We start from the raw sequence: 18914 nt of genomic DNA, 5'->3' as shown, positions 1-18914 counted from the left end.
CATTGTTTGCTGTATTACTTTTTTGTTTGTGTGTTATTATACACCTTGTAAATAAACTCAGCTACTAGTATTAACACTGAATGATAGAGACCAAAAAGGTAACCTATGTATGGAGACGGAAGATGTGGGCATGGTTCTTAATGAATACTGTGTGTCTGTCTTCACAAAAGAGGGGGACGATGCAGATGTTGTAGTTAAGGAGGAGGAGTGTGAAATATTGGATGGGATAAACATAGTGAGAGAGGAAACATTAAGGGGTTTAGCATCTTTGAAAGTAGATAGATCTCCAGGCCCGGATGAAATGTATCCCAGGATGTTAAGAGAAGCAAGGGAGGAAATAGCAGAGGCTCTGACCAACATTTTCAAATCTTCCCTGACTACAGGCATGGTGCCGGAGGATTGGAGAACTGCTAACGTTGTACCGTTGTTTTAAAAAGGGAGAAAAGGATAGACCGAGTAATTATAGGCCAGTCAGTCTAACCTCGGTGGTGGGCAAATTATTGGAAACAATTCTGAGGGACAGTATTAATCGTCATTTAGAAAGGCACGGAGTAATCAAGGACAGTCAGCATGGATTTGTTAAGGGAAGGTTGTGTCTGACTAACTTGATTGAATTTTTTGAGGAGGCAACAAGGAGGGTCGATGAGGGTAACGCGTTTGGTGTAGTCTACATGAATTTTAGCAAGGCTTTTGACAAGGTCCCTCATGGCAGAATGTTCAGAAAAGTAAAAGTCCATGGGATCCAAGAGAAAGTGGCAAATTGGATCCAAAATTGGCTCAGTGGCAGGAAGTAAAGGGTAATGGTCAGTGGGTGTTTTTGTGACTGGAAGGCCATTTCCAGTGGGGTTCCACAGGGTTCAGTACTAGGTCCCTTGTTTTTTGTGATTATATATATAAAAAATGATTGAGACCTAAATGTAGGGGGCATGATTAAGAAGTTTGCAGATGATACAAAAATTGGCTGATAGTGAGGAGGAAAGCTGTAGACTGCGGGAAGATATCAATGGACTGGTCAGGTGGGCAGAAAAGTGGCAAATGGAATTCAATCCGGAGAAGTGTGAGGTAATACATTTGGGGAGGGCAAACAAGGCAAGGGTATAGACAATAATTGGAAGGATACTGAGAGGTGTAGAGGAACAAAGGGACCTTGGAGTGCATATCCACAGATCTCTGAAGGTAGCAGGACAGGTAGATAAGGTGGTTAAAAAGGCATATGAGATACGTTCCTTTATTAGCTGAGGCATAAAATATAAGAGCAGGGAGGTTATGCTGATTACTGTATAAAACACTAGTTAGGCCACAGCTTGAGTACTGCGTACAGTTCTGGTCACCTCATTATAGGAAAGATGTGACTGCATTAGAGAGGGTACAGAGATTTACGAGGATGTTGCCAGGACTGGAGAATTTTAGCTATGAGGAAAGATTGGATGGGCTGGGGTTATTTTCTTTGGAACAGAGGAGGCTGAGGGGTGATTTAATTGAGGTGTATAAAATTATGAGGGGTCTCGATTGAGTGGATAGGGAGGACCTATTTCCCTTAGCAGAGGGGTCAGTGATCAGGAGGCATAGATTTAAAGTAATTGGTAGAAGGATTAGAGAGGAGCTGAGGAGGATATTTTTTCACCCAGAGGGTGGTGGGGGTCTGGAACTCACTCGCCGAGAGGGTGGTCGAGGCAGAAACCCTCATCACATTTGAAAAGTGCTTGGATATGCACCTGACGTGCCATAACCTACAGGGCTACGGACCAAGTGCTGGGAAGTGGAATTAAGCTGGATAGCTCTTTCTCGGCCGGCACGGACACGATGGGCCGAATGGCCGCCTTCTGTGCCATAACTTTCTATGATTCGATGACATGCCACTGCTATTTAAGGCGTGTACAATGGTGTAACTTTACAATCAAGGAGAGGTGGTCTACTTATGTAAACTTCACTTGGCTGTGAGCATGAATGAGACGAGTTGGGAGAGAGCCTGAACTGTAACATTAAAGGCTATAATTTCCAATCAGTGCGGCATTGGTAAAAACACTTAATTATTTCGTTATTTGGTCATTATTTCCCACTTTACCTCAACTTCTCTCCTATTCTTTTCAACCTTGGCTGGTGGCCTGCACTTTGACCATCGGCCCTGATTTCTCGATATTAACAGTAATAATAATAATAATAATTATAATTTAAAAATCAATCAATCAGCGGTGACTACAGCTCCTGTAACAGGAGGCTTGAGCAGACCCTGGATGGATGCCAGCTCCCCCCCCCCCCCCATGCCACTGCCTGTAGCAATGGCTTATTCCGGTGCTAGGCACCATCTGGAAGGGCAAAGGGAGGGGGAGAGGAGGGAGGGAGGGAGGGAGGGAGGGGCAGCCTTTCCACAGCTTACACGATTAAATTTTATAACGCATTAATAAAAGTTTACAATTTAATGATGCTGGACAGCTGTACATCAAATTCCCTTTAAAGTTTTATAGCCTAGTCTGGTGGAACCAACCTCCGAGTAGGGGAGTGTAAATTTAGAAGCGCCCCCGCAATTGGCAGACATTGTGAAATTCCAGGCGCCGCCCCCCCGAGCGCGCCCTCTGAACCCAGATCGCAGTACGTCACGCCAACTTCAGAAAGGGGCGCACGTTAGCTCCCCACAGTGGTCTAGTGAGTGAAAGGCAGTGTCTGAGACCCTTAGCCTCACGGCAGGTCGCCGATCTGTGCTCGATTAGCGCGGTCGCAGCTGGACTGACCGTCCGAGTTGTACGATTGTCCTCAAGGCCCCCCTCGAGTTTGGGTGGGGAGAAATGGCCCTCACCTCTGCCCCCCCCCCCCCAACAAAACCGATCGCTTTTTAATTGTTCCTGCTCCGAAATGTGCGCGCGGGTCAGGACGTGGGGAGAGGACAGCACGGGCTCAGCTGTGATGCCCCCATGGTTAAATAGCCCACAGACCCCACCACCCCCAACCCCGTGTACGCCAACACGTAGAAAGTAGGGCAAGATAGCAGAGGGTTGCGGGTGCCTGTGAAACCGGCAGTGCTTTCAGGATACCACGGGGGAAACTTGAGGAATAAAAGACGCACAAACCTCAGAGCATGAATTACTCTCTGCGTTCCTCGAAGGTTTGACGGGCACCGTCAAAAAGACAACCCCCGCAGGCTATGCGTGTAAATATTTCCGTGGTTTCTCCCTCCCCTCCCCGCCCCGCCCCGCTCCACTCACCCTTTTGATCGGACAAAAGATTTTGTCAAACGGGAAAGGCAAAAGGGGGGGGAAAAAAAAAAAAAAAAAAAAAAAATAAATCGCTGGCGGATTCAATCTCATCAATTCTTGGAGCCCTCGACATCCCTGAGCAACTTCCAAGAAAGACACGCGTTCCGTTATAAAGCGTTACCAACAATTCTGCGGCGCACCTCATGCGTCGTGCAGCAGCCCCGGTGTCGATTCAACCAGAAAAGCTGCGTCAGCCCCGACATTGTAGCCAGGTCGATCGAGGGTCGGCGCGCTGACCCGGTCCCCACGCTGGAATAATATTTAATCTGACGTATACTAACCATCGAACGGCATGTATTCTATAAACCGCACGTCCACAGGCTTCTTCTCGGTCAACTTCACAAAGTCCAATAGCTCATCCTCGTTCAGGCCCCTCATTACCACGCAGTTCACCTGACCAAAGATTAAAGAGGAAGAGTCAATCACTGCTGGCGAGGGGAGGCGTCAGTTGGTGACTTCCATCCTCTTTCGGGTGAGACGTTAAACAGAGGTCCCTCAGGTAGATGTAAAAGATCCCACGGCACTATCTGAAGAAGAGCAGGGGCGTTCTCCCCGGCCTCCTCGCAGATATTTAGCCTTCAACCAACATCACTAAAAATAGATTATCTGGTCATTCATCTCTGCTGTTTGCGGGGCCTCGCTGCGCACAAAAGTGGCTGCCGTGTTTCCTACATTATAACAGTGACTGCACCTCAAAAAAACACAATTCATTGGCTGTAAAGCGCTTCGGCACATCCTGAGGTCGTGAAAGGAGCTATATAAATGCAAGTTCTTTCTTTTCTTTTACATGGAAGGGCCATACTGGACCTGTGCCGTTTACAGCAGGCCACAGCTCACCTTGTGACTGCCGTCTGCAGTTGGTTACTGACCTGGGAAGTGACTGGACTCGGGCAGTTCAGAGGTCGGCTTCAAAGTTGACCCAGGTCCAATTCAGCACATCTGGCCAAACTGACCCCAACCCCTAATCATCACCTGCAATTGAATCCGGAACAAAGTCTGGCCGGCTACGGTAACCTCCTAGTCAATTGGATGAATACAACCCAAGATCGCCGTCAAGGTTTGGCTTTGGTTATTTTTTTTTTGGTGGAACGGGAGCCTTTTCCAGGCTGGCCTCGTCAAATTGACTGCTCGGATATCTGGGGGTCAGGTTTGGGGAAAGCCCGAATACACCCGGCATCGTGACGTTCCCGTTGCCCAACCTCTGTACATCGGATAGAGATTTACACAAATGCCTGTCCTCTTCCAGGTTCCACTGGCTGAGAGCACACTGGGTGCCTCATTCCCCCCCCTCCCCCACTGCTGTTGCCCCATAGTTGGCTACGAGGAGGTGAGTGAGCCGTTATTCCGGGGTGATCACATGGGGCAAGCTCCACATCTGCGCTTGGTGTGTGACGGAGAACTCACCATATGGGAAGCAGTAGGCCCGAAGCCAACTCCATGGGCCTGAAGTTGCTTCGAGGCACAGGTTACTCACGCAATAAAATATTTTTAAACGGTCCCGCCTAGCCTACAGCACTGGCATAACGCACTGTGTGCCAATTAATTTATTACATACTTTCTAATCATTGAGAAACCGAAGTGAAAGATCAAAGTTCGTAATGCGAAACACACCTAGAAGTATATGAATAGAAAGTTAGGGCACGGTCAGGTCCACATGGTTCAGCATGGGCCCCCTTTGCGGGAAGGAACTAAATGCAGGATGTAAGGAACAATAGATCTGCAATTTGCAAATGGATGAGGAAATATAAAGGGAGAGAACTGCAGAAGGGAAGGGGGATTACTGAAAGTAATCCATGTAGATTCATGCACTGCCAACACAAGGAAGAGCTGGATGGTCGTGTGTTAGGATTAGGAGAGTTAGTTTGCATGGGAAGAGGAAAAGGAGCAAAGGGGAAAAAGGCGGGAAAGTGGAGTTGAGGTACAAATCAGATCAGCCATGATCTCATTAAATGGCGGAGCAGGCTTGAAGGGCCAAATGGCCTACTCCTGCTCCAATCTGTTATGGTCTTATGGGCAAATTAACTAAAAAAGGGACATGTTAACTAACCGGGGGACAGATTAATTAAAAAGGTCCTTTGGAAAATTGGGAAATAAATTTTAAAAGATTGGCCTCTAGAGATCAACCAGGCAAACCCCGATAATGTGTGTTGTAAACCTTAACTGTGTTCGTACTATAGACTCTGTTATAATAATGTCACTAGACTTGTCTTTGATCCATATATTTAGCATGACTGCACATTGGATATAATGTATAATGTATATACTGTGCCAAAAATCCAATCAATAAAATATAAATGTATAAAAAGGCACAAGAAAAGTGTTGTGCACCAGTCAGCATCACAGCAAGAAAGCAAATGCAATACTTACCAGTTCATTTCTGTATGTGATTAAATTAGTGCCGATTCATTTATTACATACTTCCTAATCATTGAGAAACTGAAGTGAAAGATCAAAGTTCATAGTGCACAGCATCAACAAGGCTGATCAGAGTACAAGGGCAGAAAGATCAAACTTAACACACACTCACCTTAACTGGATCATAGCCAAGATCGATAGCTTTGTTAATACCCTCCATCACCTTGTGAAAACCTGAATAAAAAGAGATGACAAGAAGGTCAACAGAACCATCAAGAACAACCTGCATCTATATAGAATCTTAAGGAAACTTCCCAGGGCACTTCGCTACTGGGCGTGAGAGAACGGACGCAGGAAGGGAGCTATTAGGAGAGGCGTCCGAAGGCTTTGTCAAAGTGATGGCTTTGAGGAGGGTTTTTTTTTTAAAAAAGGAGGAAAGAGAGGTGGAGTGGCAGAAGGGTTTAGGGAGGGAATTCCTGAGAGCAGAACCAAGGTGGCCAGCCTGAAAGCTGTGTGCTGGGTGGGGCGGGGGGTTGGAGATACACAGAAGGCCGGAGGTGTCAGTGCTACCAACTGAGCCACGGCTGACACAGAACAAAGGTTGTGTTTTTCCCCTGAGGCAGTCAAAAGCGAGAGGCAGATATTGGGGAGAAGGGACAGAATATGGAGGAAAGTCTCCAAGTACGGTCCGAAGGCCGGTGCCGATTTTATAGGGCACTGAACAGGCCGACTGAACTCAGACCCTCGTTGATGGGCCTACAGCACCACCGTGTGGCAGCTGTGTGTAACTTCAGCACAATCAATTGGAAAAGGGCTGCCAGAAAGCTTTGAAAAATTAAGGAGATTAAATCAAAACTGTACAGTCAATGTAAAGGGTCACGTAAATAATAAAGTTGAACCATTCAAGTGAATAACGACAGCAACCATTACAAGGCTGGTTTGGATAGTGAATAATGGATAATTGGGAACGATTACAAAGCTGGAATCTAATCGAGGGGGTGAATGTCAGATGAACCCGTGCGCTACAGTGCCAGGTGGGAACAGCTGGTTTCACTAAAGGGTGGGTGCACACTGCAATTGTAGTGTCAGAGCGAAGTAGCTTTGCTTCCAGTCGATACTCCAGTTACAGTGTGAATTAGGCGTGAATCCAGAGTCAGGGCCTGAGCCAGCACCAGAGCGAAAAGGAGTGAGACTCCTCGAAAGAGACCGCTTTATCCCCCTGCACTTCAGGGTAGGTTTGGGCCTCGCCTCCTGATTTACACTCGAAGGGTTTAGTCTCTCGCTGTGAAGCCGGACTCGCTTTGCTCTGGCGCCAGCTTGTAGTGTGCCTGGGCGGTCGGTATATCTAAAACAAAAAACAGACAGACTTTTTTTTTTAATTCGTTCATGGGAAGTGGGCGTCGCTGGCAAGGCCGGCATTTATTGCCCATCCCTAATTGCCCTTGAGAAGGTGGTGGTGAGCCGCCTTCTTGAACCGCTGCAGTCCGTGTCTATCATGCGTTTCACAATCTCAGGACGTCCCAAAGCATTTTACAGCCAATGAAGTACTTTTTGAAGTGTACTCACAGTTGTGATGTAGGAAATGCAGCAGCAAATTTGCACACAGCAAGCTCCCACAAACAGCAATGTGATATTGACCAGACATTCTGTTTTGGTGATGTAGGTTGAGGGATAAATATTGTCCGGGACACCGGGGAGAACTTCCCTGCTCTTCTTCGAAATAGTGCCAAGAGATCTTTTACGTGCAACTGAGGGGGCAGACGGGACCTCGATTTAACGTCTCATCCAAAAGACGGCACCTCCGACAGTGCAGCACTCCCTCAGTACTGCACTGAAATGCCAGCCTAGATTTTGTGCTCAAGTCTCTAGAGTGGGACTTGAACCCATGACCTTCTGCTTCAGAAGTGAGAGTGCTACCACAGATGAATCCCGAAAACGAAGCTCAGGGCCTGATCGGCGACTCGAGACGCTGGCTGTGCCGTCAAAGTTGCTGCATCTTTCTCCACCAATTATTTTCCTCTTCCCTCAAGGACACTTCTACGGCCGTCGGTCGCCCCCAGTACCTCGATCAAGTGATTAGTCGATGGCCAAGCTTCAATAGTGAGCTATACAACCATGTGGGTCATCACAGTTAAGCCCAATCTGGTCCACACATGGGTACGAACAGTGTCGGTAGATAACGATCAGGAGCGGGAATCTCTCCCCCAGGGCACGATGGCTCTTTATAGCATTCCCCACTGTCTCCCGAGCTGAGATCAGCTGACCCAGCAGAGACAGGGGACTGATCAAAGTCTCGGGTGGGACCCATCAGAGCCAGTCTAAACATAAAGTTGCACCTCCCAAACCCGCAAGCTCCACCGTCCAGAAGGACAAGGGCAGCAGGTGCATGGGAATACCATCATCTCCAAGTTCCCCTCCAAGTCACACACCATCCTGACTTGGAAATATATCGCCGTTCCTTCATCGTCGCTGGGTCAAAATCCTGGAACACCCTTCCTAACAGCACTGTGGGAGAACCGTCAGCACATGGACTGCAGCGGTTCAAGAAGGCGGCTCACCACCACCTTCTCAAGGGCAATTAGGGATGGGCAATAAATGCTGGCCTCGCCAGCGACGCCCACATCCCGAAAATGAATTTTTTTGAAAAGTGTCAACCTGGGACTTTCGTGGGACCTGCATGGAGCAGCTGGGCACTGGGTAAATTTGTTAATGTATTGTGAAATCGCTAACTAATACTTTTAATCATGGGGGCTCGCAAACGCAAATGGCGTGATTGCATTTGTCCGCCAGACTTGTAACAAATGCAACAAAGGGCAGTGCAGTAGCATAACGCACTGCAACAGCAACCTGATCTGCTATGGCAGGAAGGGTGAGAGGGAGAAGGGTCAGTGGTGGGATAAGAGGGAGGAAGCGGTTGCGATGCCTGCCCCCACCCCCACCTCCATTTAAGTTGCTTCAGCCATGACGTTGCAGGGCAGAGCCGAGCAAGAGTCAGGCTCCAACCTGGGGGGGTGGGAGGAAAATCAGAAGTGGGTACCGTCTCCTAGCAACCGGCCCTGCTGGGGGCCTTGGAACAGGCTGTCCAACCAGCTGCCTGCTGAGCTGCAGTGAGATCTGGGGGAGGGAGTGGGTGGTAAAAAATATATATTTAAACCTTCCAAACAAATAACGTGTCCAGCACGTGCAAACACAAAAATCGCAGATTGTAAAGGCACCACAGCAGATGCGGCCATAGTCTGATTGGGGCTGAGTTGGGTGATCACAAACCATCAGGAGTTGGGACAGGCCTTACAGCCGCAACAGCTCACCCGGGCTTGGTGGGGGAGGGGGGGAGAGAGAAAAAGAGCATCCCGCCCCCAGGTCACTGCCCAGCGAGCCCTCGCCAAAGAGCACGGATTGCAGGACAACGGGATTGGGTGCGAAGTGCCCCTCCCCATGGGTGAGTAGCCTGACGTCGGTCACAGTCCGGGGAGCTCAGGGCATGAAGAACAACGACTGGGGGAAGAGAGGTATTGGAGGACTTTGTTAGAGTCCGTAGCCCAGCATCTTGGACAGAGTGAGAAACATTGAGGGGGGGGGAAGAATTACATAAATACATGGATCCGTACCTTTCCTTCGCGCGATAAACTCAAACTTGGCGGGAACCAGAGTATCCAGGCTGACGTTGAGCAGGTTCAGACCAGCCTCCTTCAGGTCCGGCAGCAGCCTGGCTAAATTGATGCCATTGGTGGTGACAGCGATAGTTCTGAGCTTTCCGAGCTTCCGCAGTCGAGCTGTTTGGAGGGGGATAGAAAACAAACGTGAGGAATGGTGGGAGACACCTGATTAATGAGGCTTCCCATTTTCAAATGATCAGCAACATACAGCGCCACTAACGTAGTGAAACATCTCAAGTTGCTTCACAGGAGCGATTATCAAACAAAATTTGATACCGAGCCACATAAGGAGATATTAGGACAGGTGAACAAAAGCTTGGTCAAAGTGGTAGGTTTTAAGGAGCGTCTTAAAGGAGGAGAGAGAGGTGGGGAGACGGAGAGGTTTAGGGGGGGGGGAACTCCAGAACTTGGGGCCCAGGCAGCTGAAGGCACGGCCGCCAGTGGCGGAGTGAATAAAATCGCGGATTCGCAAGAGGCCAGAATTGGAGGAGCACAGAGATGAATGCGAAGCTCAGAGTTTGTTAGTTGATGTATGCGGACAGGAGTGTTATACTACGTATCTTATATTTTAACAAGGGCAGTGGTTGTGTCTCGATGGCCCTTTTCTAATAGGTGCCAAGAGGACGCACAGAATTACGTGCCTTGAGGAAAGCTGCCGGCTGCTAAAGTGGAGCGGTGTTTAAAGGTAAACAGCCCGTCCCTTTAAGGCCACAAAATGAGCCGAGCCAATAATCTGATCCCCAACTTGCTCAACTGCAAGCCCTCCAGGGGAAAAGCTGGAAATAAAACACATTCTGATGCCAATTGGAAGCTTCCATTGCTGTTGTCCAGGGAAGTTCAACTCCAGACTGGCGGTTGTTTGTAAATCCCCAGCTCTTCCTCCCCACCCCCACTCCTTGGGGAGAGGCTGTTATCAAGGTCAGCAGAAACCAACCAAAAATGACTTGCTTTCTTCATTTCTTTCAGAAAAAACAATAATTTCTTTTTTTTTTTTATTCGTTCATGGGATGTGGGCGTCGCTGGCGAGGCCGGCATTTATTGCCCATCCCTAATTGCCCTCGAGAAGGTGGTGGTGAGCCGCCATCTTGAACCGCTGCAGTCCGTGTGGTGAAAGTTCTCCCACAGTGCTGTTAGGTAGAGAGTTCCAGGATTTTGACCCAGCGACGATGAAGGAACGGCGATATATTTCCAAGTCGGGATGATGTGTGACTTGGAGGGGAACGTGCAGGTGATGTTGTTCCCATGTGCCTGCTGCCCTTGTCCTTCTAGGTGGTAGAGGTCGCGGGTTTGGGAGGTGCTGTCAAGAAGCCTTGGCGAGTTGCTGCAGTGCATCCTGTGGATGGTACACACTGCAGCCACAGTGCGCCGGTGGTGAAGGGAGTGAATGTTTAGGGTGGTGGATGGGGTGCCAATCAGCGGGCTGCTTTGTCCTGGATGGTGTCGAGCTTCTTGAGTGTTGTTGGAGCTGCACTCATCCAGGCAAGTGGAGAGTATTCCATCACACTCCTGACTTGTGCCTTGTAGATGGTGGAAAGACTTTGGGGAGTCAGGAGGTGAGTCACTCACTGCAGAATACCCAGCCTCTGACCTGCTCTTGTAGCCACAGTATTTATATGGCTGGTCCAGTTAAGTTTCTGGTCAATGGTGACCCCCAGGACATTGATGGTGGGGAATTCGGCGATGGTAATGCCGTTGAATGTCAAGGGGAGGTGGTTAGACCCTCTCTTGTTGCAGATGGTCATTGCCTGGCAGTTGTCTGGCACGAATGTTACTTGCCACTTATCAGCCCAAGCCTGGATGTTGTCCAGGTCTTGCTGCATGCGGGCTCGGACTGCTTCATTATCTGAGGGGTTGCGAATGGAACTGAACACTGTGCAATCATCAGCGGACATCCCCATTTCTGACCTTATGATGGAGGGAAGGTCATTGATGAAGCAGCTGAAGATGGTTGGGCCTAGGACACTGCCCTGAGGAACTCCTGCAGCAATGCCCTGGGGCTGAGATGATTGGCCTCCAACAACCACTACCATCTTCCTTTGTGCTGGGTATGAATCCAGCCACTGGAGAGTTTTCCCTCGATTCCCATTGAATTCAATTTTACTAGGGCTCCTTGGTGCCACACTCGGTCAAATGCTGCCTCGATGTCAAGGGCAGCCACTCTCACCTCACCTCTGTAATTAAGCTCTTTTGTCCATGTTTGGACCAAGGCTGTAATGAGGTCTGGAGCCGAGTGGTCCTGGCGGAACCCAAACTGAGCATCGGTGAGCAGGTTATTGGTGAGAAAGTGCCGCTTGATAGCACTGTCGCTACACCTTCAAATCACTTTGCTGATGATTGAGAGTGTACTGATGGGACGGTAATTGGCCGGATTGGATTTGTTCTGTTTTTTGTGGACAGGACATACCTGGGCAATTTTCCACATTGTCGGGTAGATGCCAGTGTTGTAGCTGTACTGGAACAGCTTGGCTAGAAGCGTAGCTAGTTCTGGAGCACAAGCCTTCAGCACTACAGCCGGGATGTTGTTGGGGCCCATAGCCTTTGCCGTATCCAGTGCACTCAGCCGTTTCTTGATATCACGTGGAGTGAATCGAATTGGCCGAAGACTGACTTCTGTGATGGTGGGGATATCGGGAGGAGGCCGAGACGGATCATCCACTCGGCACTTCTGGCTGAAGATGGTTGCAAACACTTCAGCCTTGTCTTTTGCACTCACGTGCTGGACTCCGCCATCATTGAGGATGGGGATGTTTACAGAGCCTTCTTCTCCCGTTAGTTGTTTAATTGTCCACCACCATTCACGACTGGATGTGGCAGGACTGCAGAGCTTTGATCTGATCCGTTGGCTGCGGAATCGCTTAGCTCTGTCTATAGCATGTTGCTTCCACTGTTTAGCATGCATGTAGTCCTGAGTTGTAGAGTCAACCAGGTTGGCACCTCATTTTTAGGTACACCTGGTGCTGCTCCTGGCATGCTCTTCTACACTTCTCATTGAACCAGGGTTGATCCCCTGGCTTGTTGGTAATGGTAGAGTGAGGAATATGCCGGGCCATAAGATTACAGATTGTGCTGGAATACAATTCTGCTGCTGCTGATGGCCCACAGCGCCTCATGGTTGCCCAGTTTTGAGCTGCTAGATCTGTTCTGAATCTATCCCATTTAGCACGGTGGTAGTGCCACACAACACGTTGGATGGTGTCCTCAGTGTGAAGACGGGACTTCGTCTCCACGAGGACTGTGCGGTGGTCACTCCTACCAATACTGTCATGGACAGATGCATTTGCGACAGGTAGGTTGGTGAGGACGAGGTCAAGTAAGTTTTTCCCTCATGTTGGTTCGCTCACCACCTGCCGCAGGTCCAGTCTGGCAGCTCTGTCCTTCAGGACTCGACCAGCTCGGTCACTAGTGTTGCTACCAAGCCACTCTTGGTGATGGACTTTGAAGTCCCCCACCCAGAGTACATTCTGTGCCCTTGCTACCCTTAGTGCTTCCTCCAAGTGGTGTTCAACATGGAGGAGGACTGATTCATCAGCTGAGGGAGGGTGGTATGGTGGTAATCAGCAGGAGGTTTCCTTGTCCACGTTTGACCTGATGCCATGATATTTCATGGGACCGGAGTCAATGTTGAGGACTCCCAGGGCCATTCCCTCCTGACTGTATATCACTGTACCATCACCTCTGGTCAGTCTGTCCTGCCAGTGGGACAGGACATACCCAAAGATGGTGATGGAAGTGTCTGGGACGTTGGCTGAAAGGTATGATTCTGTGAGTATGGCTATGTCAGGCTGTTGCTTGACTCGTCTGTGGGACAGCTCTCCCAATTTTGGCACAAGTCCCCAGATATTAGTGAGGAGGACTTTGCAGGGTCGACTGGGCTTGGTTTGCCTTTGTCGTGTCCGGTGCCTAGTGGTCCGATGCTGGGTGGTCTGTCCGGTTTCATTCTTATTGTCACTTTTTTTTTAAGCGAGATTTTACAACTGAGTGGCTTGCTGGGCCATTTCAGAGGGCAATTAAGAATCAACCACATTGCTGTGGGTCTGGAGTCACATATAGGCCAGACCGGGTAAGGGCGGCAGGTTTCCTTCCCTAAAGGACATTAGTGAACCAGATGGGTTTTTACGACAATCCGGTAGTTTCATGGCCACCATTACTGATACTCGTATTTTAATTCCAGATTTTTTATTTTAATTTATTGAATTTAAATTCCCCAGCTGCCGTGGCGGAATTTGAATTTATGACTCTGGATTATTAATCCAGGCCTCTGGATAACTAGTCCAGTAACATAATCGTGTACAAAATTATGAGGGGCACAGATAGGATGGATACTAAGGAGCTTTTTCCCTTCGTTGAGGGTTCTATAACAAGGGGACATAGATTCAAGGTAAAAGGCGGGAGGTTTAGAGGGGATTTGAGAAAGAACTTTTTCACCCAGAGGGTGGTTGGAGTCTGGAACTCACTGCCTGAAAGGGTTGTGGAGGCAGGAACCCTCACAACATTCAAGAAGCATTTGGATGAGCACTTGAAATGCCATAGCATACAAGGCCAAGGACCAAATGCTGGAATATGGGATTAGAGTAGACAGGGCTTGATGGCCGGCGCGGACACGATGGGCCGAAGGGCCTCTATCCGTGCTGTATGACTCTATGACTCTATAACCACTATGCTACCGTCCCAAGATTCTTATTGTGATGTTGCTGCATTAGGACTATGATATTTGAGCCAATCAAGGTAGAGTATGACATGCACTTTGCCTCTCAAATGGTCCCACTACGAAAATTTGGATCTCCCGTGGCATTGCTCACAATCCTTGCGCTCCCAGATACCATCCCCCACTAGTACTTCCTGATCCCAGGACCAAGCACAGGGTTGATTCATCAAGTGGTATCAGGAACACTGATTTATCCAGATTAGGATCTGGCAGCACCAGGAAGAGGGCCTGGAGGTGTGGCAGTACTGGGATGGGGAAGGGGTGGTCTCAAGGGTATAGAAGTACTTCCAAGAGCGTCCCAGGGCCGGGGAACACTGGGAGGAGGTCCCAGGGTCTAAGAGCATTACAGAGCATGGTTTGAAAACATTGGGGTCAGGGCTCCTGGGACCTGGGCGAATTCGGGAAGAGAAGTCCTAGGGCGTGGGAGCGTTGGGGTGGTCCTGGGATCAGGACGTATTGGGATGGCGGGGAGGCCATGGTATCCGGGAGCACAAGGAGTGTAGCAGCACTGGGAATACAGTTTAAAGGTTTCTGTGCACTGAGAGGAGGTCACAGCAAATGGGCTGGGAGTGGGGTCCAGGAGGCCCGGGGAGAGTATTGGGCAGGCAAGAGTCTGGCAGTATCGAGAGGCAGAGTCTCACAGTTTTGTAAGGGGTGTGCTGGGGGGGGGGGGGGGGGGGAAAGGGGGTCTTTCCCAGTCACATTCCCAGCCAACTCCCCCATCACATTCCCACCCATCAACCTCCCACCTCAACTTATTCACAGCTTCTTTGGTGCAACCCCCACCATTTTCCTCATCTCATCCATTTCCTGTCTCTACATTCCTGCCTCAAGACACTTACTATTATTACTATTAGCAAGCTTGCCGACATCTGCAGCCTTCAATAAACATATACATTTCCATTAAAAGAAATCTCATAAAAAGTTCATTGTGAACAAATAGTTTCCAAGCTTTTATATTTAAAGAAAAATACCCATAAGCCCCCAAAATGGATCGGAAGAGATTTTCTCTTTAAACTGTATTTACATTTATATCGTGCCTTTCACGCCCTCAGGACGTCCCAAAGCGCTTTAATACCAATGAATTGCTTTTGGACCATGCCATCTGTTATGTAGACAACCAGGGCAGCCAATTTGCACACAGCAAGATCCACAAATAGCAAGGTGATAATGACCAGCTAAACAGCCGTTGATGTAAGCCGAGAAATAGATATTAGCCAGGACACCGGGGAGAACTCCCCTGGTCTTCTTTGAAATAGTGCCGTGGGATCTTTTACGTCCACCTGCGAGGGCAAAAGGGGCCTCGGTTTAACGTCTCATCCGAAAGATGGCACCTGACAGTACAGCACTCGCTCAGTACTGCAAGGGTCAGCCTAGATTATGTTACATCGAGTTTATAGCACAGAAACAGGCCATTCTGCCCAACTGGTCTGTGCCAGTGTTTATGCTGCACATAAGCCTCCTCCCACCCTACTTCATCTAACCCTATCAGCATATCATTCTATTCCTTTCTCCCTCATGTGCTTATTTAGCTTCCCCTTAAATGTATCTATGCTATTCGCCTCAACTACTCCTTGTGGTAGCAAGTTCCACATTCTTACCATTCTTTGGGCAAAGAAGTTTCTCCTGAATTCCCTATTGGATTTATTAGCGACTATTTTATATTTATGACCTCCAGTTTTGGACTCCCCCACAAGTGGGAACACTTTCTCTACATCTACCCTATCAAACCCTTTCATTATCTTAAAGACTTCTATCAGATCACCCCTCAGCCTCCTCTTTTCTGCCCCAGCCTGTTCAGCCTTTCCTGATTGTTTTATCCTCTCAGTTCTGGTATCATCCTTGTGAATGTTTTTCGCACCCTCTCCAATGCCTCTATATCCTTTCTATAATATGGAGACCTGTACCGTGGTAGTTTCTGAAGTGGGCCTTGAACCTGCAACCTTCTGACTAAAAAAGGCGAGAGGGCTACCCCGCTGAACCAAGCTGACACCGATAGGTCTTGTTCGACCTCTAGCGGCAAGGGAATGCGATGAGCGGGTAGGTCCTCCCAACTTCCATGCAGCAAGCGAAAGGGCCTCAAGGACACTTGGTCGGACAGGTTAATGCTCTCGATTCATTTGACAACTGCGCAGGTCATTGAACTCGGGGTTGGGGGGTGGGGGGAGGTGCCTCAGTGCGTAGGGGATCGGAGGTGCAGGCCAGCGTCCCATCGCCGATCGGCGCGCGGTGTGTTTAATATTCCTGGGGATGGGGCTAGAAAAAAAATCACCGCGGCACTTGACAGAAGAAAAGTTGCGAGTGGCACCTCCACTGAAGAGTGCAAGAGAGAGGGGAAGCAGAGTTTGGGATTTTACAAACCTGGGGGCTGGCCAGGTGGACTGTTCAAATACTGCACATTCCTCTGCTCCCCAACATACGAAAATGACAGGCAGGAAAAGACCAGCTGGTCCATCAAGCCTGTCCCACACTTATGATGGCTGGAGCATCGTGACAAGACACTTCCTATCCACCACCAGCCATGTAATCTCCTGGGAGAGGGCAAAAAAAAAGAGAAAAAAAATCTAGGGCCAATATAGGGAAAAGAAAACACACTGGAATATTCTTCTCCGACCCCCTCAGGCGATCGAAACCAGGCCAGGGAGAACACATGAACCATGTGTTATCTGTAAAGCCACTTACCTTCTGTATCATAAGAACATAAGAAATAGGAGCAGGAGAAGGCCATACGGCCCCTCGAGCCTGCTCCGCCATTCAATCAGATCATGGCTGATCTTCGACCTCAACTCCACTTTCCTGCCCCTTCCCCATATCCCTTGATTCCCTTAATGTCCAAATATCCATCAATCTCAGTCTTGAATATACTCAACGACTGAGCATCCACAGCCCTCTGGGGCAGAGAATTCCAAAAAGTCACAACCCTCTGAGTGAAGAAATTTCTCTTCATCTCAGTCCTAAATGGCTGACCCCTTATCCTGACACTATGACCTCTAGTTCTAGACTCTCCAGCCAAGAGAAACAGCTTCTCAGCATCTCCCCTGTCATGCCCCCTCAGAATCTTATACATTTCAATTAGATCACCTCTCATTCTTCTAAACTCCAGAGAGTATATAGGCCCATTTTACTCAATCTTTCATCATAGGCCAACCCTCTCATCCCAGGAATCAATCTAGTGAACCTTCGTTGCACCCCCTCTAAGGCAAGTATATCCTTCCTTAGGTAAGGAGACCAAAACTGTACACAGTACTCCAGGTGTGGTTTCACCAGAGTCCTATATAATTGCAGAAAGACCTCCTTAGCCTTATACTCCAACCCCCTTACAATAAAGGCCAACATACAGCAAGCAATTAGGAAGGCAAATTGTATCATGCGATCTCTGTCCCAGTCATAGGAGCAGGAGTAGGCCATTTAGCCCCTTGAGTCTGTTCTGTCATTTGATGAGATCATGGCTGATCTGTGACCTAACTCCATATACCCGCCTTAGCCCCATCTCCCTTAATACCTTTGGTTAACAAAAATCTATCAATCTCAGATTTAAAATTAACAATTGAGCTAGCATCAAATGCCGTCTGCAGAAGAGAGTTCCAAACTTCTACCACCCTTTACGTGTAGAAGTGTTTCCTAACTTCACTCCTGAAAGTCCAGGCTCTAATCTTTAGGCTATGTTCCCTAGTCCTAGACTCCCCAACCAGCGGAAATAGTTTCTCTCTATCTACCCTATCAGTTCCCCTTAATATCTTGAAGACTTCGATCAAATCACCCCTTAATCTTCGAAATTCCAGGGAATACAACCCTAGATTGTGTAATCTCTCCTCGTAATTTAACCCTTGGAGTCCAGGTATCATCCTAGTAAATCTACGCTGCACTCCCTCCAAGTCAAGAACCGGTCCAGCTCCCTCTTGAAGGCAGACAGAGAGTCCGCACCCACCACACCGGCCAGCAATGTATTCCAGAGGCTCACTTGGAGAAAGTGGGTCACAGAAAAGGACAACTGCCCAACATCCAGTCTATTCCTAAACAGTAGCCAAGCAGCCTTGGATTTTGTCGGAGATGATGTAACGGTAAACATAACCTACGCCACATTTAGGTAGAATTTCCCAACTTACCGACGACTTGTACCACGTCGGGCCTGATGAGAGGTTCGCCTCCCGTCAGTCGGATTTTATCAACCCCTTCGTTCACGAAGAGCCGGGCCAGGGTCACAATCTCCTCGGTGGAGAGCAGCTGTGATTTAGGGGTGAGCTTCACCCCATCCTCGGGCATGCAGTACTGACCTACAGGGGCAAAGCACAAACACCATGTCAGCCGGGACATCAACCAATGGTGGTGGGGGGGGGGGGTCCTTCAACAGAGCCGCGGGATAAAACAAACAACAGCGGCATTGGAGGAGGGACGAAAATACACTACGACCTTCTCATTGGATAAAATGTTCATGGAGAGAAAAAAAACATAGAATGATACAGCGTAGGAGGCCATTCTGCCCATCGTGTCTGTGCCAGCTCTTTGAGAGAACTATCCAATTTACAGTTTCTTCATATATTCCGTCATATTCAACACTTGGACGTCTCAGTGGCCCAATGGGCTCGGCTGTTATCCAAAAAGGTTGGAAGTTCAATCCCTCCAAGGGTCACAAATCATCACGATGCCCTTTATTTTGCCTGTATGGAGGGTATGAGTCAGCTTGGTCTGAATGGCCTGTTTCTGTGTTGTAAATTCTATGTTTTACCTCAGTTTTTAAAAAAAATACGTTCAAAATGTTGGTGCCGAGAGAGGGAACATTTTTCCACTTTGGGCACCCAGCTTCAGCACTGAGCTCTCTCAGGTCAGGTACGGCACAGGTTGGGCCCAAAATAAAATGGGGCTCAGCCCCAACCTTGGAAGAGCACCCTCTGCTACACCAAATCCACTCTGCCATCTTAACTCCTAGGGCCTTCTTCATTCCTGCTG

General features: G+C 48.7%; 1 protein-coding gene across 3 annotated transcripts in view; it reads right to left on the bottom strand.

Moving 5' to 3' along the window:
* Window positions 1-18914, bottom strand: part of mocs1 (molybdenum cofactor synthesis 1) — a 51645-nt gene that overhangs the window by 15593 nt on the left and 17138 nt on the right. For all 3 annotated transcript variants that reach the window (XM_067985155.1, XM_067985153.1, XM_067985154.1), the window contains exons 3-6: window positions 18074-18241; window positions 9215-9379; window positions 5779-5840; window positions 3533-3644 (exon numbers count right to left, since the gene is read on the bottom strand). In XM_067985155.1, coding sequence (XP_067841256.1) covers window positions 3533-3644; window positions 5779-5840; window positions 9215-9379; window positions 18074-18241 — 507 coding nt within the window. The remainder of the gene's footprint in view (window positions 1-3532; window positions 3645-5778; window positions 5841-9214; window positions 9380-18073; window positions 18242-18914) is intronic.

The sequence above is a fragment of the Heptranchias perlo genome, chromosome 5, assembly GCF_035084215.1.
Source record: "Heptranchias perlo isolate sHepPer1 chromosome 5, sHepPer1.hap1, whole genome shotgun sequence".
Classification (NCBI taxonomy): domain Eukaryota; kingdom Metazoa; phylum Chordata; class Chondrichthyes; order Hexanchiformes; family Hexanchidae; genus Heptranchias; species Heptranchias perlo.
This window is presented reverse-complemented; position numbering and strand designations above follow the sequence as displayed.